The sequence below is a fragment of the Portunus trituberculatus genome, chromosome 16, assembly GCF_017591435.1.
Source record: "Portunus trituberculatus isolate SZX2019 chromosome 16, ASM1759143v1, whole genome shotgun sequence".
NCBI lineage: Eukaryota > Metazoa > Arthropoda > Malacostraca > Decapoda > Portunidae > Portunus > Portunus trituberculatus.
This window is the reverse complement of record NC_059270.1, coordinates 5,121,216-5,140,726: the sequence shown is the minus strand read 5'-3', so window position 1 is coordinate 5,140,726 and position 19,511 is coordinate 5,121,216. Positions and strand designations below refer to the sequence as shown.

Below are 19,511 nucleotides of genomic sequence, written 5' to 3'. Positions count from 1 at the left end.
TGTTCCCACCTCCTTTACCTGTCTTCCGAATCCAAACGCGTGTATTGCGTATGACTTACGAGCGAGAATTTGGTTAGCGGATAGTTAGCGCTAAAGTCACGTGGGATTCGACTGGCGTCTTTTTGAAGGAGTTAATTGTGGGAAAGTTAAACTGGATATTAGGATTGAGTGGCCTTAGTTTAGAGGAGGAGGAGGAGGAGGAGGAGGAGGAGGAGGAGGAGGAGGAGGAGGAAAGAGAGAGTGAGAAAGGAAGGAAGGGGGACAAAAAGGAGGAAAGGAAGGAAGCAAGAAAGGGAGGAAGGAAAGAATAAAGGAAAGGAGAGATGCAAGGAAGGACAAGAAAGGAAATGAATGAATGAATGAATGAAGGAAAGAAGGAAGGAAGGAAGGGAGGAAGGTAAGGAAGGAAAGAAGGAAGGAAGGCACTGAGGCGTGGAAATGGCTTGGTTTAGACAGGGAAGTAATGAGGGAGGGAGGAATCGAGGCGAGGCGGATAGAAGGAGAAGGAAGGAAGGGACGGAGAAAGGAAGGAGGGAGGGAGGGAAGGAGGATGAGGTAGGGCACCTAAGATAACAGTGTCCCCGACAGTAGATAAGGATGAGAAAGTAGTGGAGACGGTGGTTATAGGTAGACCGTAATGAATTAGATTAGAGAGAGAGAGAGAGAGAGAGAGAGAGAGAGAGAGAGAGAGAGAGAGAGAGAGAGAGAGAGAGAGAGAGAGAGAGAGAGAGAGAGAGAGAGAGAGAGAGAGAGAGAGAGAGAGAGAGAGAGAGAGAGAGAGAGAACGTTTGCGCTTTGTGATAAGACACTTTTATACAAATACTTCTTTGAAACTGCCAATAATATGGATTTCGAGTACTAGAAAGGGCATTCAGAAGCGATAAAATTAACTTCTGAACTTTTCACTCTTCACTCTAAGCTTTTATGTCGATGCGAGAGGCGGACTGAGGAGAGAGCGACGGCAGAGAGAGAGAGGATAGAGAGAGGGGGACGCTGCCTGGCGGGATGTATTGGGGACACAAGTCGGGACGCGAGGGAGGGACGTAATAGTTTCAACGATTCAGTGACATTGCGACGTTTCCATAAATCTCAGGACGTGGATTTCTTTTCTGTTATTAGTTTTATTCATTTTGACATCTTTATTCGATATTCAGTCTTAGTATCACATGCAGAGAAAATTCAAAATGATAAGGGAAGGTCCAAGAAGGCGAAACTTTAATGCGATATTGCAGGTTTTCCTGTGAGAGATGTACAGCAAGAAACTGTCGAGATTGAGGAAGTATATATATATATACACGTACATACAGGTATGATAAGTATATAAGTTTAAAGCCGAAAATGGTTCAGGAAACCTGGAAAACTATGCTTGTTGGTGAATGATAGGTGACTAGCGCTGGACTTCCGGTCTTGCTGGAAGTTTGAATGCTCTCTCTCTGGCGTTTCTGCTTCGTAGTTTGACAAACCCTAACAAGCTCCACAAGAAGATATGATTTTCAAGGGTGTTTTGGCAACTCTAAGGGTGGTTTAACAAAGCTTCTATATTAGTAGTGAGGAAAAAGAGTCATCAGAATCTGTGGATTCTGAAAAGGGTTATACTGAAACCTTAAGTGAAGAATAAGCTACACAGCCTCAAGGTTAGTAAAGCAAATAAAATAGAAAATAATGGAAAAATACTCCACTGAAGGTCTCGGAGGAATAAATTGGATGTGTTGTCTGGCAGGGAGCGGTGTGATCCACACCGTGCTGTGACAGACTGTGTTGTGAAACTGGTTGTTTTGCACAGCGCCACAGCACAACGTGGCAGTCAGACCGTTAATACCGAATCAATATGTTACTTTAAAAATATACAAGCTAAGTTTATGGATAGGACTTACTGGTGGATATAGGTACGAATGTTTCATATATGGACTGCCACGTGTAGGCTTATTATCCTCTTGCTGGTCCACTCATCCTTTTATGTTGTGTTCTTATCACCTCGCGTGGCGGTGAGCTGTCCAGTACCAGTCATCCGCTTAGCCTCAGACTTGGACATATGAACACACACATAAACCTCTGCTCACTTGTCATCCCTAACCATACATTTATATAACCTCAAAGCTTCCTCCTGACGTGGCACTGAGACTGACTTACTCTTTCAACATCAGTGCAGTTGTTGGCCACACGCGCACATCACGGAGTATCGACGCAATGACGCACCAACAAGAATTTTTTGTTTTTTTCGAGAGGAGTGCTCGGAGTGACTCGCGGGACGACACAAGTTTGGAGGTGACTAAGTAAAGCGAACATGGAACAATTGAGTTTTGTCATTAAAATTACGAGTAATGAGAATTCTGCAAGGCTAATGCCCCGAGTGCCGCGTTCTCCCTTGACACCTGAAAAAAGCACCTACGGAGTCCCAGTTCCAGGAGCCTTCCTTTCTTCCTCTTCCACGGGGTTGTGAGTCACATTGTCAGGTTACGTAAATGGTGAAAGAAGTAATTTTTCGTAACCCTGATTTCTGTTCCTCCTCCTTCTCTGTTTCTCACTTCTTCACTTTGTTTTTGATTGCACTTTACCTTCTTATATAATTTTTCTATGTGTAACTTCCACTCGTCGTTCTTTTCATTTTTTGTATATTTATCTTCTTTATGTAAGAGTGGAGAATGGCCTAGGGCATCAAAAAATGAAAAAAAAAAAAAACGCCCACTGGATTGGAATTTTCCTTAGAGTTCTTAGGAGTTATCCAAAAGACAGGAACAAATGTCTTGAAACCTCCCTGTTAAAAGAAGTCAGTAGTAGGAAGATGGAAATACAGAAGCAGGCAGTGAGTTCCAGAGTTTATCAGAGTAAGGTATGAATGATTGAGAGTACTGGTTATTTTGTTTTTCTCTGCTTCTTTCTCCACAGACGCACGATACCTTCTCTTTTCTCTCTCTTTCCAGCATGCATCTTTCTACACTTCTCTTATGTCGTGTAAAATACTTGTATATCACATCTTTTCCTTCACTATTAGTCTTCCTTTCAATTCTGCTTTTACCTATTCCCTCTTCACCTTTCTCTCCGGATCTGCATTCCTTCTCTGTTCTTCCTCTCATCCCAACATATTTCCCTCCAATTCTTGTCAATTTTACAAGATATACTGCATTCTCCCTTTTTCCCATCAGTCTTTCCCCTCAACGCTTCCTTTTCCTTCTCATCTGTCACCTTTCCCCTCCATAACAACGCTCTGTCTTTCTTTTTCTTCTCTTATATCCATTCTCTTCTAAAAAATCTACCATATCTTATTCTTTTCTTTTCTTCTTCCCCCATCATTATTTCTTCTATCTTTATCCTTTCCTTGAGAATATGCTTACTTCCTTTCCTTTAAGTATTATGTCTCTAATCCTCTACACACCCACATTTAATTTTCTCAATATATCTTCTCCCTAACATTCTTTCTTCTATTTTTCTCTCCTGTTCTAAGATTTACAACATGTTCTCTTCAACCCCTGCTCCTTCATATTCGCATTTTCTTCCTCACCACCTCCTCTCCTAACATTTTTCTCTGCTTATCTCTCCTGCTCTAAAACCTACATCATTTTCTCCTTCCCTTCAGTTCCTGCATCTTCACATCCACATTTCCCCATATCCACCCTTCTAAGCATTCTTCTCTCTACTATTCTCTACTGCTCTCCCCTTCTCTCCCTCCATCAACTTACTGCGAGCGCCGAGAGCTTTGGAGGTAACAGTCATCACCTTCCCCTTTGACCAGATGGTGTAGACGATGACGGCGTAGCAAGCGGCGATGATCACGGTGGGGAAGAGGAACACCGTGAGTGCCACCAAGGTCATGTAAAGCTTCCACTGCCACAGCTTGGGGAAGTCGATCCAACACTGCATCACGCCTAGAGGAAGGAGAGAGAGGGAGACAGAGAGAGAGTGTAAGTGGGTGGTGATTTGCTTATGGTATGTATGTGTGGTACTGCATGAGACAAAATGAGGAAGTTGATATGAATAATGGGTGTGTTACTGAGAGAAAGAGAGAGAGAGAGAGAGAGAGAGAGAGAGAGAGAGAGAGAGAGAGAGAGAGAGAGAGAGAGAGAGAGAGAGAGAGAGAGAGAGAGAGAGAGAGAGAGAGAGAGAGAGAGGAGAGACAGCCTGACGATATTAATGATAAGTGAGATAAGTAGAATAGTAAAGGAGGAAAAGGAAGAGGAAAAGAAAAAGAAGAGGAGGAGGAAGAGAAAGAGGAAAAGGAGGAATAAGAGGAGTCTCACCGTCCACTGATGTCTCCATGAAGAAAACGAGGCTGGGTGAGGCAAATATCGCAGACAGAACCCAGGCGCCCGCAACCAACCGTCGCGCCCGTCGCCCTGTGAAGAGAGAAAGATTGACTATAACGATACCACTGCTACTACTACTACTACGACTTCTACAACACCCATACCTTCACCACACTCAGGTAAGCCAGAGATTGATTGATTTAAAGGACAGCAAGACAATAAATAGACTAAATGTTTTCACAGATCACTGAAAAAAAAGTTGTGAAATTCACTTATCTATACGGCAGGACTTCCCGACCTCGCCTTCCGTTATATCCAGGCTGTCAAATCATACACACCAGCCTTCAAAGGTGCCAGAAAGTTATGGCAGTCCAATATGAAAAGTTCCAGGTTGGGATATCAAACTTTCGTATCTGCCCTCAGTGTTCCCTCAACGCCACCACTGCCCTGAGTCACTATCCACCGCCATCACCACCTCCTCCACCTCAACTGCCACTGCTATTCTTCTACAGTTACCCTGCTGCTACTAACCAACCACGACTTGTCTTTCCTGCCTTACAGTTTATGATATACATCCGCTATTGTGTTATTAAGAATGGTCAAGGAGAGTTTCCGAGTCGCATATTGGCTTCTTGTATTCTCTTTCGTGTGTGTTATGTTTCTTTTGATCTTTTGTAACTTCCACGCATTCTGTTCTAGTGTTTTCCGTTACACTTCTTTGTGTTCTTTATTTTGTGCATCGATTTATTCACACTTAAGGTATCGCCGTATTCATATTTTCTTATCACGCTTTTTACTTGCTGCTTTTTTGTTTTGTGTACTATAGCTACTATATCCTGCTGCATTCACACTTCGTTTCCTTCTAATCGCCGTATCTATGCTTCATCTCACTTCCTATCGTTATATCCACATTTTATCACGCGTTCCATCGCCGTATCCGTATTTTACCGGACTCTATTCCACCACACCCACGTTTTATCACGCCACATGGATATTTTGACAACGCCTCGTGCACACTCTCTCCTTAATACCCACGCTGCATGGTTGGCCAGCTCACGCGTCCTGCTGCCATGCACGAGAAAGAAGCAACATTAAAAAAAAAATCTTCGTTTAGACCACAAAGAGTCACGTCAGCTGCATTTTTCCCTTCATCACATGGCGGAGTCTCTCAACGCCTGCCAGTCTGCCTGCCTGCCAGCCTGTCCGTCCGCCGCCTCACGCTCTCACCCTCACCCCGTGCCTGACCTCCAAGCCAAATGCGTTGAACTTGACTGACAGACTCGATCTAAATCAGCATAATTTTTCTTCAACACGAGGAGTCTCTCGGGAAATTATGGCGAGGACCGCGCGGACACCCACCCACGTGCTGCCAGGAGCCCCTGTCACGCTGCCGCTGCCCCGCAACAGGTGGGTTCCTCCTCCTCCTCCTCCTCCTCTCTCCCACTTTAAGTTTCTGCACGCACTGAAGGTGAAAGGGAACGCTGTAGGGGTTGGATGAGCTCCCCCCCCACACACACAGGTTGGGTTAGAGACGTATTCAGGTACGAGGAATTTTATTTGCATAGACATGATACTACTTGAAATTGAATCTCTTCATATCAGCCAGACATAAAACCCGGGACGGTATGTTGGCCAGCGTTGCAATTGTCCTGTCACAGATGCCTGCAGCCACAGTCACCAGGCACACACACACACACACACACACACACACACACACACACACACACACACACACACACACACACACACACACACACACACACACACACACATGTCTGCTCTTCCTAGTGTTTCTGTTATAGTTGTAGTGCTTTCGTCCGTTGTTTTGGTGTTTCGGACTTCCAAAGGTTATTTTCTACGTAGTATGATAACTTTCTTCCATATACTATCACCTATGTGGGATTTAGAATATGATATATTTTCTAAAACTATAACATTTTTCAATATCATTTTCAAGTAAGTCTATTCATGCATCGCTAATTCACAGATAAACTTCATCGTATATTTCTTTAATTTTTTTACATACACGTTGTCTTACTCTACGGAGGAAAAGCAATATATTCCCCAGCACCACTTTGTTATATCGTGTAGGAACAAGTTGGCATGCATCACGTGCTAACTGGTGAGTCCGGCGAGAGTTCAAATTGCTTGCTGCAGGATTGACCTCTTGAGTATCATGGCGCGTTTTCATATTCATTCTGCTTACTATTTTTTTTATTTATACTATGTGGGCTTTTCACGGGAATTTATGGGCTAAAGGGTGTACTTTTTGGGATACCTCCTATCTCAAAGCCCATCCGAGTGAGGAAGCTCAACCTACACTCAGACAATGGACAGGATTCGAACCCTTGTGCTTGGTGACACCTCAGACCCCAAAGTACGCATGGTTCCACTGCACCAAGGCGGCCATTTGGTGACTTTATACAGCTTCAGAAACTTATGTGGGAATTAGAATTGTGAAGACTGTGCCCATCAATCTTCTGACCTCCATAGACCCTTCCTAATGTAAATAACATTGTCTAGTTATGCCCAAAACTCATAGTAAAAATATGTCCCAGTACTGAAAAGGTTAAGAGGAAGGTTCACACAGCAGTACATAGGAGGGTGGCATCCGTTAAATGAGACTTCTGGTATAAGAAAAACGCACAGAAAATTGACTCTCACAACGCTGCGGAGGACATCGGAACTAACTGGGCTACAGAGCCACATGCAAACGTAAAGCTTCCTATAAACAGTAACACAGACCCTATGACAAGAGGTTCTTCGTGGTGGTGATGGTGGTTGTCAGTGGTGGTGGTCGTGGTGACTGACCAGAGGAGCACAACAGTGGTCTTGATAGCAGCGTCTTGGAGTGACACGCTACTCAATCCTTACTAACTTGTACTCTCTCATTCTGCACTGTGTCCTAATTTATCACCTCAATACGTGCAAAAGCTTCCTATAAACAGTAACACAGACCCTATGACAAGAGGTTCTTCGTGGTGGTGATGCTACAGCACACACACACACACACACACACACACACACACACACACACACACACACACACACACACACACACACGTAATTTCCGTGTTGACAGGATATAAAACACATACCATTGTCTTGCTTTACTGTCGCATTTCTTTCAACCAGGAATTTATTTTACCGGGGTTTCGATCTTTCAGTGGATTTGCGATAAAGAAAGGCACCCACTTCTCTATAATTCCGCTGCTTTCTCTTTAATTTCAACACTTTCATCCCGACCACTTCCTGCGTTTTATCCAACAATACTACTTAAAATATCGATCCGCCCCCACCCTAAAAAAAAAAAAAAAAAAAACACTGCGGAAAACGGAGAAATGATCTGAGTAGGAAGGTCAGTTCATGCTTGATTCAGTCCTTTCACTGCTGCTTGACGTCTCTTTCCTAAAATCAATAACCATCGATTTAATTTCTTCTTGATTCACTGACAACATATTATACGTGGTGAAAATTGCAATATCCATTCTTGTTAATTCCCTTCTTTCATGTACACGCTTATAAATATTTCTTACGTTGTTTTGAGTGATGTGAATTGTTGCACACGGCAGAGAAGGAGTCAAGTTCAAAGCGTGCCATGCCCAACTTAGCGTCATTCGTACCAGCGCCTCTGTATATAAAGTAAGGCGACTAATTTCTATCTCCACCACCTTTAATCTCCTAAGTCACTGCTGGTCCATAACTATAAAGCCTGCGTGAACCTAAGCAAGTGCGGACAATGAAAAAAAATCACGAATATAGTCCAGGATTCTACAGTGTTATAGCCAGACTCGCTACCACCTGAACCATCTTGCTAATCGTGTATTATTAACCCCATCAGTACCATGACGCGTTTTTATTTTAATTCTGCTCACTATTTGGCGATTATTTTTTTACAGCTTCAGAAACTTATGTGGGGATTAAAATAGTGCAGTGTCTGGTTATTAATCTTTTGACCTCCATACACCCTTCCTGATATAAATGAAATAGTCTAATCACACCAAAAATTTATGACAAAAATGCGTCCTAATATTGAAGGGATTAAAGAGAATTATACTCGCCACCCCTTCGTCGCGTGCAAGACAGTAGGGCAGCGTTCAACTTTTCATTACTCTGGTGTCTTTGATCTACGGCCTCGTTCCTGCATGTCAATGGCGCTGAGTTGCCTGAGCAGCATTTACCACAGGCAGTCAGCGTGCAGTAAGTAGCGTCGCATGATCACTTACTCGCACTCTGTCGTCGTCTGGTTGTTGCCCTCGAGGTAGAAATAAATGTTACTGCATGATAACGTTAACACATGCAAGACTTCCACGCCCGGCTGGAGCTGGTGAACACTTAGGCCGGCTTGAGGTGTGAAGAGCGAAGGGTGTAGTAGAAGAATAACGTATTAATTCTCTTCTTTATGGTGGCCTTGCAGATGGGAACTCATCACCCACATCAGCCTATTCAGCACTACAGACAGCTTCTAAACTTGATCCAGTCCTCTATTAGTTAGTCATAATAGAGCAAGCCATAATTGTGATGGATGGCTGATTAAACTTAAAACTCCCTGACAAATAACGAAAAAATATCTGCTCAGTATTATTTTTAGCTTCCAAATCAAAGCCAGTCCAGTACTAGGTAGTCATAATAGAGAAATATATATATAATCGTGATGGATAAGTAACTAGATTTTCTTTGCGTGTGTGTTATGTTTGTATGTGTGTCTAATGTTTACTATTGTGTTAAGTTCATGTATAATTCTGTGTGTGTGTGTGTGTGTGTGTGTGTGTGTGTGTGTGTGTGTGTGTGTGTGTGTGTGTGTGTGTGTGTGTGTGTGTGTGTGTGTGTGTTTCTTTTACTCGTTCTATTGCAACTTATTGAGTGGCTACTCATAATGGTTAGGGCGTTTTTGTGTTGGTTAGATTATATGTATGCATAACAAAGGTAGAGCCAAGAAGGGAGGAGCGATACGTCAGCGACCTGAGTGCTAGAGAGTATGAAGGTGGGCAGGGAGGGACAAAAAGGCTCAACCAACAGACGCAACCACAACCTGCTCAACCGTCCACACACCATCCCTCCTGCCAATATTTCCCGGGAGCAGCAGTTGTGTTTTTCTCGGCCCCTAAGTGTCACCGTGTGTACTGTAGGACACTATATCTTCTGTCTGAGTAAAGACATAAAGCAAGTTTTTTTCCATTTACTGCCTCAAATTTATAACCCCTAGTGACAAAGCATCATCCATAACTTGATAACATCCACTAATGACTTTCAGAACTTAAAGAATCTGATAACGCCTCCTTGAGAGAGTTGAGACTGACAACTTTGAAGTAAAGAAGAGCAAGAGGTAACCTGCTTATGATGTTCAAAGTTGTGAGAAGATAAGAAAACGTAAACAGAGACACTTGTTTGATACGGGACAATAGGAAATGAAGAGGTCACGAACACAAAGACTAAAGGAAAGAGACTATTGCTCGCATTCTTAACTCCTTCAGTACCAGGACACTTTTTTTTACCATGAGTTTTGGATCTGATTAGACGATTTTATTTACATTAGAGTCTATGGAGATCAGGAGATTAATGGTCAGAATCTTCACTGTCTCAAAATAAACTATAGGAAAGAGACTTGCTCGCATTCTTAACTCCTTCAATACCGGGACACTTATTTTTTACCATGAGTTTTGGATCTGATTAGACGATTTTAATTACATTTGGGTCTATGGAGGTCAGAAGATTAATGGCCAGAATCTTCACTATCTCAATCCCTATGTAAGTCTCTGAAGCTGTATAAAATCCCCAGACAGTAACCAGAATAAACATGGAAACGGGTTAAATGTGTTATTCCCTCACGAGCTCTACTTCATTATTCAGGCTTCCATGGATGTATCTTCCCATAATTAGAACAGAATCTTTGGTAAATTATTACTGGAATCACGAAAATAATACTGAAGGTCTCAATAACTTCCACAACAAGCAGTTAAATGTACTCGACACCAAACAGCAGAGACGTATATACTATAGATGTGAAGTGGGAGAAACTGCAGGTCGAGGCTGGATAGAGGCAGAGGCAAATGACCTCGTTGTTGCGGCGCACATAAATCCATTAATCAATTGGTCATGTGGTATAAAGGTAAATAAGGAGATAAGATAGTATATGTTTGACTAAATACTAGATGACGTTACTACTGCTATTATTGATATTACTACGACATCTACTATTACTAATATAGTATAAAGAAGGCAAGAAAAAACACGATTAAGATATTTTGGACACATGAAAAGGAGAAAAGAGGATGAAGCAGTGAAGAAGGTAATGATGACGGAGGTTAGAGGGAGAGGGAGTGTTGGGAGACAAAGAATAAGATGGAGAGACGTGACAAGGAGTGACATGAACAAGCTGGGAGTCCAAGAAGATGATGCAATTAATAGAAACAGATAGAGAAGAAGAACTCGAGAGGCTGACCCTGCAATACAATGGGCATGAGGAAAAAATACCATTACTACAACTACTATTACTACTATCACTGCTACTACTACTACTACTACTACTACTACTACTACACATACATAAACACGAGGGACACTCACAGCTGCCGGAGAAGTTCATGGGATGGGTGATAGCGTCGTAGCGGTCGATGGAGAGAGCAACCAACACGTACGTGGAGGAATACGTCACCAGCACCTGTGAGAGAGAGAACAAGAGCGAGAGCGAGAGAGAGAGAGAGAGAGAGAGAGAGAGAGAGAGAGAGAGAGAGAGAGAGAAATATGTTGTCAGTCACATAAGACAGATACATTTTCACAGCTTAATTAATTCTGCTGAGAGTGAAAAAAAGTTACATTGTGAAAGAAAAAAGAAGCTGTAAAAACTGTACTGTAAAAATAATGAAAGAAAAAATGAACTACGCTGAATAGGAAAGAAGAAAATACATGCACACACCTTGAATAAAATTAAAGAAAAAAGAACACAACCAAAAAGGAGAAGAGAGAGAAGGAACGAGAATGCAGAGACTGAAGAGGAAGAAAAATTGGAGAAAATATAAGGAGAATTAGAAAACACCTCAATAAATAACGATAAGAATGAAACCTTTATGATGGAAGAATACCAGCGTGTCTTGCCGATGACATAACAATGAACATACTGAAGAGAGGAAAGAGAGACGGAGAAAAGAAATAGAGAAAGGAGAGGCAGGAAGGCAGGGAGACAGGGAAGCAGGGAGGCAAGGCGTGGGAAGGCAGGGAGGGAACACAGGAGATGCAAGATGAAAGGAAATATTGTGTGGTCGAAAACAGTGACACAAATATGAGACGGAATAAAAGAAAAGGGAAAAAAAAAAGGGAGAAAGAAAAAATCATGGAGGTAAAACAATGAGAAGAAGAAACTACTACTACTACTATACTACTACTACTACTACTACTACTACTACTATTACTTCATCAATTATTAATCTCTCCTCTCCTATTTCTTTTCAATTTATTTATGTTTTTCTTGCAGTTACTTATACTGCCACCATTACTACTACTACTACTGCTACTACTACTACTACTACTACTACTACTACTACTACTATAACTACTACTACTACTACTACTACTACTACTACTACTACTACTGTTACTCCTACTTCTACTATTAATGATAAATAAACACTGAAATAGTATACAGAGGATATAAAGTTCCTCTCTCTCTCTCTCTCTCTCTCTCTCTCACACACACACACACACACACACACACACACACACACACACAGTACAAATCACCTCATTTCCCTTCTTCAGCGCCTTCTACACCCACAAATTTCCTTCTTCGATAGCAGCTAAAGAGAGGTATTTTGCGCTGACAGAGAGAGAGAGAGAGAGAGAGAGAGAGAGAGAGAGAGAGAGAGAGAGAGAGAGAGAGCACCACATAACAACTTCTCGATGCACATAACATAAACTGACGCCTGGTGGAAGTGAATACGCGTCCCACAGATGAAAAGAGAACAAAAAAAAAAAGAAAAGAAAAAGAAAAGAAAAAACGAGATTCCAACGACGTGAAAGCTACAAGAAATTAATACAGAAAATAGAAAACAAATTACATGGGGATAGACTTGTCCTCATAGAAAACAAACACAAATGAAACTGTTGCAGGAAAGTAAAGTAAAAATAAAGTTACGTACAGAAGAGAGCGATGTCGTTATACGGTTATAGGGTAGAGAGAGAGAGAGAGAGAGAGAGAGAGAGAGAGAGAGAGAGAGAGAGAGAGAGAGAGAGAGAGATGAAGTGGAAAGTTGAAAGCCAAATGTTGGTACTGGAAATTGGAACGTATGTCTTGAGATGAGATAGAAAGAAAGATAGATAGAGAGAGATAGATAGATAGGTAAATAGATAAACAGATAGATAGAAAGAGAGAGAGAGAGAGAGAGAGAGAGAGAGAGAGAGAGAGAGAGAGAGAGAGAGAGAGAGAGAGAGAGAGAGAGAGAGAGAGAGAGAGACCTAACACTGAGTCAGCCTAAGTAAGTATATTTTTCATGTCCCTTTTTCTGACCGCGTGTATTACGGAGTCTCTCTCTCTCTCTCTCTCTCTCTCTGGGGAAAGATCGTGAAATGTATGAGAGATAGCAAATGAAAAATCAGAATATAAGATAAATAAGAACAAAAAGAACGAAGAGAGAGAGAGAGAGAGAGAGAGAGAGAGAGAGAGAGAGAGAGAGAGAGAGAGAGAGATCAAAGAAAAACAGTACCGTCCCCTCACCAAGACAGTCTTTTTACGTGATAAACAAGAAGCACGTGACGAGGGGACCATCTCGCGCTGCGCTTCACTTATTTTTATTTGATTTTTCCTCTTTTCTCTTTCTCCTTGTCTTTTTTGGGACGTGTTCGGGTTTGTTGATTGCCTCTGAGATGAGAGATATCTATATTTGTCTACAAAATGGAAGTTCTTATGGAGGAGGAGGAGGAGGAGGAGGAGGAGGAGGAGGAGGAGGAGGAGGAGGAGGAGGAGGATATACTATTTGGAGAGATGAGTGATCTTCTAAAGTGATACATGTATATACAAATAGGCTTTCTCTCTGTCTGTCTGTCTGTCTGTCCGTCTGTCCGTCACTCTGTCTCTCTCTCTCTCTCTGCATCTCTCTCTCTCTTCTCTCTCCCTTTTCTTGCCCTTGATGCTTTTGTTCACTATTTTTCAACTTTCAACTCTTTTCCTTCCCTTTCCCCTTTTCTCTCTTTCCTTCGTCATTTTCTTACCTTTCCTTTTCCTCTTTCTTCTTTTTTACTTCTTTCAACTCTTTCCTTATCTTTCCTATCCCTTTCTCATTATTTTTTTTTCAATTCTTGATTCTCCCTTCCCTCTTTTTTTATCTTTCCATTATCACCCCCTTACTTTTCCTCTCTTCTCTCTGTCCTCATTATTTCTTCCCAAGCCAGTCTCTTTCTAAAGCCACTTAATTTCTTCCTCTTACGCAGCAGATATCTGTGGAGTTCTTATGCTTCCTTAGAAACTCTCGTGTGTCTTCAGTATGGTATATGCTCTTTCGTTACGTAATGTTATGTAATCCTCTTTGCCGTCAATTTTTCAGGGTTCTTCTCTTGTGCTTGACTTCGTCTTTCTACATGTCTTATTTGTTCTTTTTATCATCCCTTCGTGTTTCATATCTTGCTTCAAAGACTATCGTGTGCATTTTGATCACTTTATCTCGCAAATATTTTCTACCTGGCTCTGATGGAGGTTATTAAGGAGGTAAGGTGTTCCAAGAAGAGTGTTTTCAAAGTGGATGTCATTAGGGGGTGATTTGCAAAAGTGTTTTCATGCTTCCAAGCAGTGATAGGTTTAATAAGGATTTTGCGTCATGACTGGCGACAAAAACATCCTCGAGAACCAGACTATACTTACCTCCGGAGTGTTTTGAAAATACGTATTCCTTGTGAGCAAATAATGTCCAACAATACGAGGGCGTTTCAAAAGGCCAGAAGAACTAATTAATCGGGTTATCATGATGTTTGTCTCTCTTTGTGTCGGTCAATTATTCAGCCATCATAGAAATCTAGGCAAACACGCTGGAAAATCCCTTGACAACTGAAAAACATGTAAAGAATATACTGTAACGCTCGAGAAAAGAAAGATATAGAGACAGATAGATGGACAGACAGATAGATATATAGATACATAGACAGACAGATAGGTAGATATAGGAAGATTAATTGAAAGATAAATGGATACACAAAAAGGCAAAAAGATAGAGTGAAAGATTACCAGATACGTAAATAGATAGATAGGTAAATACATAGATAAACAGATAGATAGATAGATAAACAAAATAAATACGAAAATATACAGATCAATAGATAGACATATATAGACAAACAAACAGACAAACACAAGTAAATAGATGGAGATAAGTACATACGTAAGTAAAACAAACATATAGCTGAATAAATAGATCCACAGACACACCGGCAAATATTTACATACACTTACAGACCAAAATACACACACAAACAGACAGACAGACATGCATACATATATTGTACCGCTGTCTCTCTCTCTCTTGGCACAACACTCACTTGGGCGAATCTCACGGTTTTACAGGCGATGTTTCCCGCGTTCCAGGAGACGGTGCTCTTCCATACAATATCCGTGAGAACGCTGATGAGCCCCACCGACAGATCTGTGTGGAGGAAGGGCGAGACGTGAGGTGAGGTGGGAGACTTAGTGTTACAGTGGTTCATAGCAGCAAAAGTCAGTGAATGTTGTCTTGATGCGCTTATCCATGTGTTCGTGAAGGCTTGTGATAGAGTTGGACAAATAAAGAGATTAATAAACAGAGATGGATGTAAAAATATAAACTGATGAAGGAAGGTAGGTTAGATGATTAAATGGATAGATAGATAGACATATTGATAGATGGATGGATAAAAAGATAGGTAAAAATAGATACTGGTAAAGATTTAGAATATTAATATAGATACAGATAGGAATATGTACATGTAGATACAAATGGTAGATGAAAAGATATAAATAGGAATAAATGGAGACATTAACTAGAATATACATAGATACAAATATACACAGGTACATATATACATAAATGAAGAGAGAGAGAGAGAGAGAGAGAGAGAGAGAGAGAGAGAGAGAGAGAGAGAGAGAGAGAGATCAAAGTGATATCTACATCTTTTGCTTTGGTAGATATTTCTTAACTCTCTCTCTCTCTCTCTCTCTCTCTCTCTCTCTCTCTCTCTCTCTCTCTCTCTCTCTCTCTCGACGAATATAGGTTTTAACAATACAATTCTTTATGTAATATTTTTTATGTAATGTTTTATGAACTGTGTCATTACTCACGCTTACAACCCGTGATTTAGCCTCTTTGCCTTGAGGAACATCTCTTTGTATCAGACGCTATTTGCTAATAAACATTTCTTATCTACTATGATCTCTCTCTCTCTCTCTCTCTCTCTCTCTCTCTCTCTCTCTCTCTCTCTTTTATTTATACCATGTGGGCTTTTCACGGGAATTTATGGGCCAAAAAAGGGGATACTTTTTTGGGGTACCTCCTATCTCAAAGCCCACCCGCTAGGAAACCGTTGGCCTGAGTGAGGAAGCCCAACCTACACTCGAACCGTGGACAAGATTCGAACCCGTGCGCTTGGAGACCCCTCGGACCCCAAAGCACGCATGGTTCCACTGTACCACGGCGGCCCCCTCCCTATCTCTCTCTCTCTCTCTCTCTCTCTCTCTCTCATGAAAGACGCGCAATATCCTTCTTCAAATAAGTTTAAATTGACATAATCTCATCGATCAAGGCGAGCCGAGGCGAGGCAGCAACACAGTGACTTGATGGAGGCCTGGCGCGATGGAGAAGCCAATATGGGGATGAGTGGCGCAGGTAATACGTGAGATCAATATAAATATTTGCCTCTGATTTCTAGCTCTATAATGTATCGAGAAATTTTGCCAAACTAAACATTGACACATTTCGAGACCACGGTCCAAATTGCCTCTCCTGTATTTGCTGGTAAACTTGAGGCAGAGAATCTAATGTGAACAATGAAATCAATACAGAATCAGCTACTCATTTAACCCCTTCAGTACCAGGACGTGTTTTCATATTCATTCTGGTTACTATTTGGTGATTTTATACAGCTTCAGAAACTCATGTGGGGGGATCAAAATAGTGAAGATTCTGGCCATTAGTCTCCACAGACCCTTTTTAATCTCAGTTAAACTAATAACACCCAAAACTCAAGGTAAAAATGCGTCCCAGTACTGAAGGGGTTAATCACACATCTGTTTAAGAAATCTATCAGCAAACATTAAATTCTAGCTTAAGTAATTCTTAGAGTCGTTTCTGAGTTTGGTTTTATAATAAATGTTCAAAATTCATGACGATGCACGTGATCAGAGCTGAGAAATTGGATATCAGCAGGTGGCGCAGTAATTCTAATAGTGATGAAGAAGTGCTATGAAGGGTGATGAAAACTGCAGGAGGCACCGAAGTATGAAGGGAGATGGCTAACTTAAGGTGTCGCCGTAATGCCAAAGATAACAGATAACCGCAGACACCGCCGCAGTCTTAAGGAGAATTTACTATACGATGCTTCAAACTTTTATAAAAGTTGTCATAAGTTGTGGCTGCAATTTTCACATTCCCGGTTAAATATTCAGCTCGTAAACTTTCACGGGAACTTGCTTATCATGGAGCTATATTTCTCCTCTACACGGGAAGGATAATTGTCGACCTCGTTAGTTTAATCACATCGAGCATCGTTCATTACACTCGGACACTGACTCATCTAGGTTTTACAAATACTTCGATGGAGTCTTCAGTCTTAATAACACTGACAAATATAGTTGTCTAGATTGGCGACCTTCATGCAATATAGTTTGTTATAATGAGGGAGATTAATAGCTCCGAAACGTTAGTGATATTAAACACTAGATTCATCATAAGCCTTGTGGATTTGAACCAGGAAATAATGTCAAATTCTGCATGTACAAGTTTCATAATTCGTCGTAGTCTTTGGTCCACACACTGAGACACTTCTGCACCGCACATCCACTACTTTCAAAAGGCTGTGGTTAAAGTGCCAAGGGTTTTGAGGATATTCCTATTGTTCTAGTAATAGATAAACAATATTTCTACACCATATACACGAGAAACAGGCTAGAGAACACGTTGAGTTACCTCTGCGAAACACATCCACTATTTTCAAAAACCTGTAATTAAAGTGCCAAGGGTTTTGAATATAATCTTACTCTTCTAGTGGCAGATAAACAATATTTTTACACCATATACACGAGAAACAGGCTTGAGAACATGGCTAATCATCTCAGTGGCAATGGAAAATCGTCATGGTGTAAGAGCAGAGCATTAGATTGAAGCTGTCTCGTTTCCTTGCTCCTCTCAAAATAGTATACTTCATCCGCACCTCACCACTTGGCTGGACACTAATGGATCACCGTCTGTGGATCATCACTGCAATACATTAGAGTCACCAGCTGCATGGCGTGCCTCAAGGCGTGCTCCTGGGACCTGTACTGTTAACTGTCCACGTCTCCAAGTCTAATTAAACAAAGTGAAGATTTATAGTACTAATGATAAGAAGAAATGAGACAGGATTGTGTTAATACGTCCCACGCTGCTCACTGGCCACGTCTAATTAAGCCAAGTCAACACTTCTAATGATAATAGCAGTACAAAAAACTGAGACGTTGTTGTGCACTTAATTTTGTGAATTGCCAGCATCATTCATCAAGGCATGAATGACTTGAATAGGGGTTTGTTGTGGTGGGGGAATGGAGAATGGCAGTGGTTGCTTCGTTTCTCTTGTGCGGAGATCAGAGCTGGAATAAACTTCAAACACATGCTTATGTTTGCCTCACCTCGAAGAAAGCAGCATGTCATTGATCGAATAACTCCCTGTCTTGTCTTGTTATATTAAAGTTGAAATATATAAAATCACGAAGAAAGATACCCCTGTTGACGATATTAATTTGAACAACGAAGATAGAAATGGTTTGGCTTGGTATGATGAGAAAATGATGGTTATGATGAATTGAATGGGAGTGCAATAGGTGGATTGAATTATCTGAAACATTATGCATTAACTTCGTATCAGTCCTTAGGGAAACATTCATCTCATTCTTCTAGCAAACTCTCTCGACCCTGTTTGTGGACTGGCATCTTAGTGTGTCTTTTCTTGAAATGTTTTTGTTACCCTCTGCTAGTTTCCCCTCTTACATAAAAAAAAAAAATCAAGTTTTGCACAGTACAATTATTCTCAACCGTTCCGAATTTAGAATGCAATTTTGCACGAGAATATCACTGCGAGAGGAAACAATGAACAGAGTCAGAACTAATACATGAAATCTTTATAAGCATCTACAAGAAAGGAAAATGAAACATAATAGATTACTACCTATTTCAAAGACTGGAGGTGGTAATAGAGCAAGTCAAGATATCTCAAGATGATTAGTAATTAGAGAAAGATGTATCAAATAGGTGTCAAAAGGTTAAATATAAGAATGAATCTGTAATTCGTTTGGATATTTATGGTATTCTGCTTGAAAAATAAAAAGAAAACCTATCACATGGTAGATCAGTTGGTACGACTGCCTTGTCCTATCCAACAAGTGAGCAGTCTAAGATTCGTCTCAACTTTTCCATATAGAATAATGAAAATAAGAAGCGAAATTAAGAAAATAAATTAGGCACACGATTTCATAACGCTTAACAAGGAAGAGATCATAACATTCAGAAGATTAACCCCTTCAATACTGGGACACACTTTTACCTTGAGATTTGTGTACGATCAGACCACTTCACTTACATAAGGAAGGGTCTATGGAGGTCAGAAGATTAATGGACACAGTCTTCACCATTTTAATCCCCACATAAGTCTCTGAAGCTGTATGAAACCACCAAATAGAATGAATATGGGAAGGAGTTAAGAATACAGAATTAACTATTAGTCTTTACTCACCGGCCAGCGCTAAATGCATGATGAAGAAATTGGTTCTGGATTTGCGCGTCTTAGAGAGGAGGAGCGCAATGATGACCGCCACGTTGCCCACCACGATGGAGATGAACAGTATCCACATCACCGCGAACTGCTCCGTCTGGGGACACAAAGAGAGAAAGTGAGCGTTAGAGACATAAGAAAATAAGAACAGTTGGAAAAAAATGATAATAAATAAATAAGTAGCATAAGGAAATAAGGGAAAATGAGCTACGTGTCTTGTGTCTTATGTCCTTAAAAAAAATCATAAAACGAGACACAATAAAAAAGGATATACAACAACAACAACAACAACAA

At 41.0% G+C, this 19,511-nt stretch overlaps 1 protein-coding gene across 9 annotated transcripts in view; it reads right to left on the bottom strand.

Annotated features, from left to right (window-relative positions):
• The window catches only part of LOC123504515 (cardioacceleratory peptide receptor-like), a 281,235-nt gene that overhangs the window by 23,653 nt on the left and 238,071 nt on the right, over window positions 1–19,511 (bottom strand). For all 9 annotated transcript variants that reach the window (XM_045255089.1, XM_045255088.1, XM_045255087.1 and 6 more), the window contains 5 exons: window positions 19,179–19,314; window positions 14,763–14,866; window positions 10,809–10,902; window positions 4,236–4,331; window positions 3,678–3,863 (listed from right to left, as the gene is read on the bottom strand). In XM_045255089.1, the coding sequence (XP_045111024.1) occupies window positions 3,678–3,863; window positions 4,236–4,331; window positions 10,809–10,902; window positions 14,763–14,866; window positions 19,179–19,314 (616 nt within the window). The remainder of the gene's footprint in view (window positions 1–3,677; window positions 3,864–4,235; window positions 4,332–10,808; window positions 10,903–14,762; window positions 14,867–19,178; window positions 19,315–19,511) is intronic.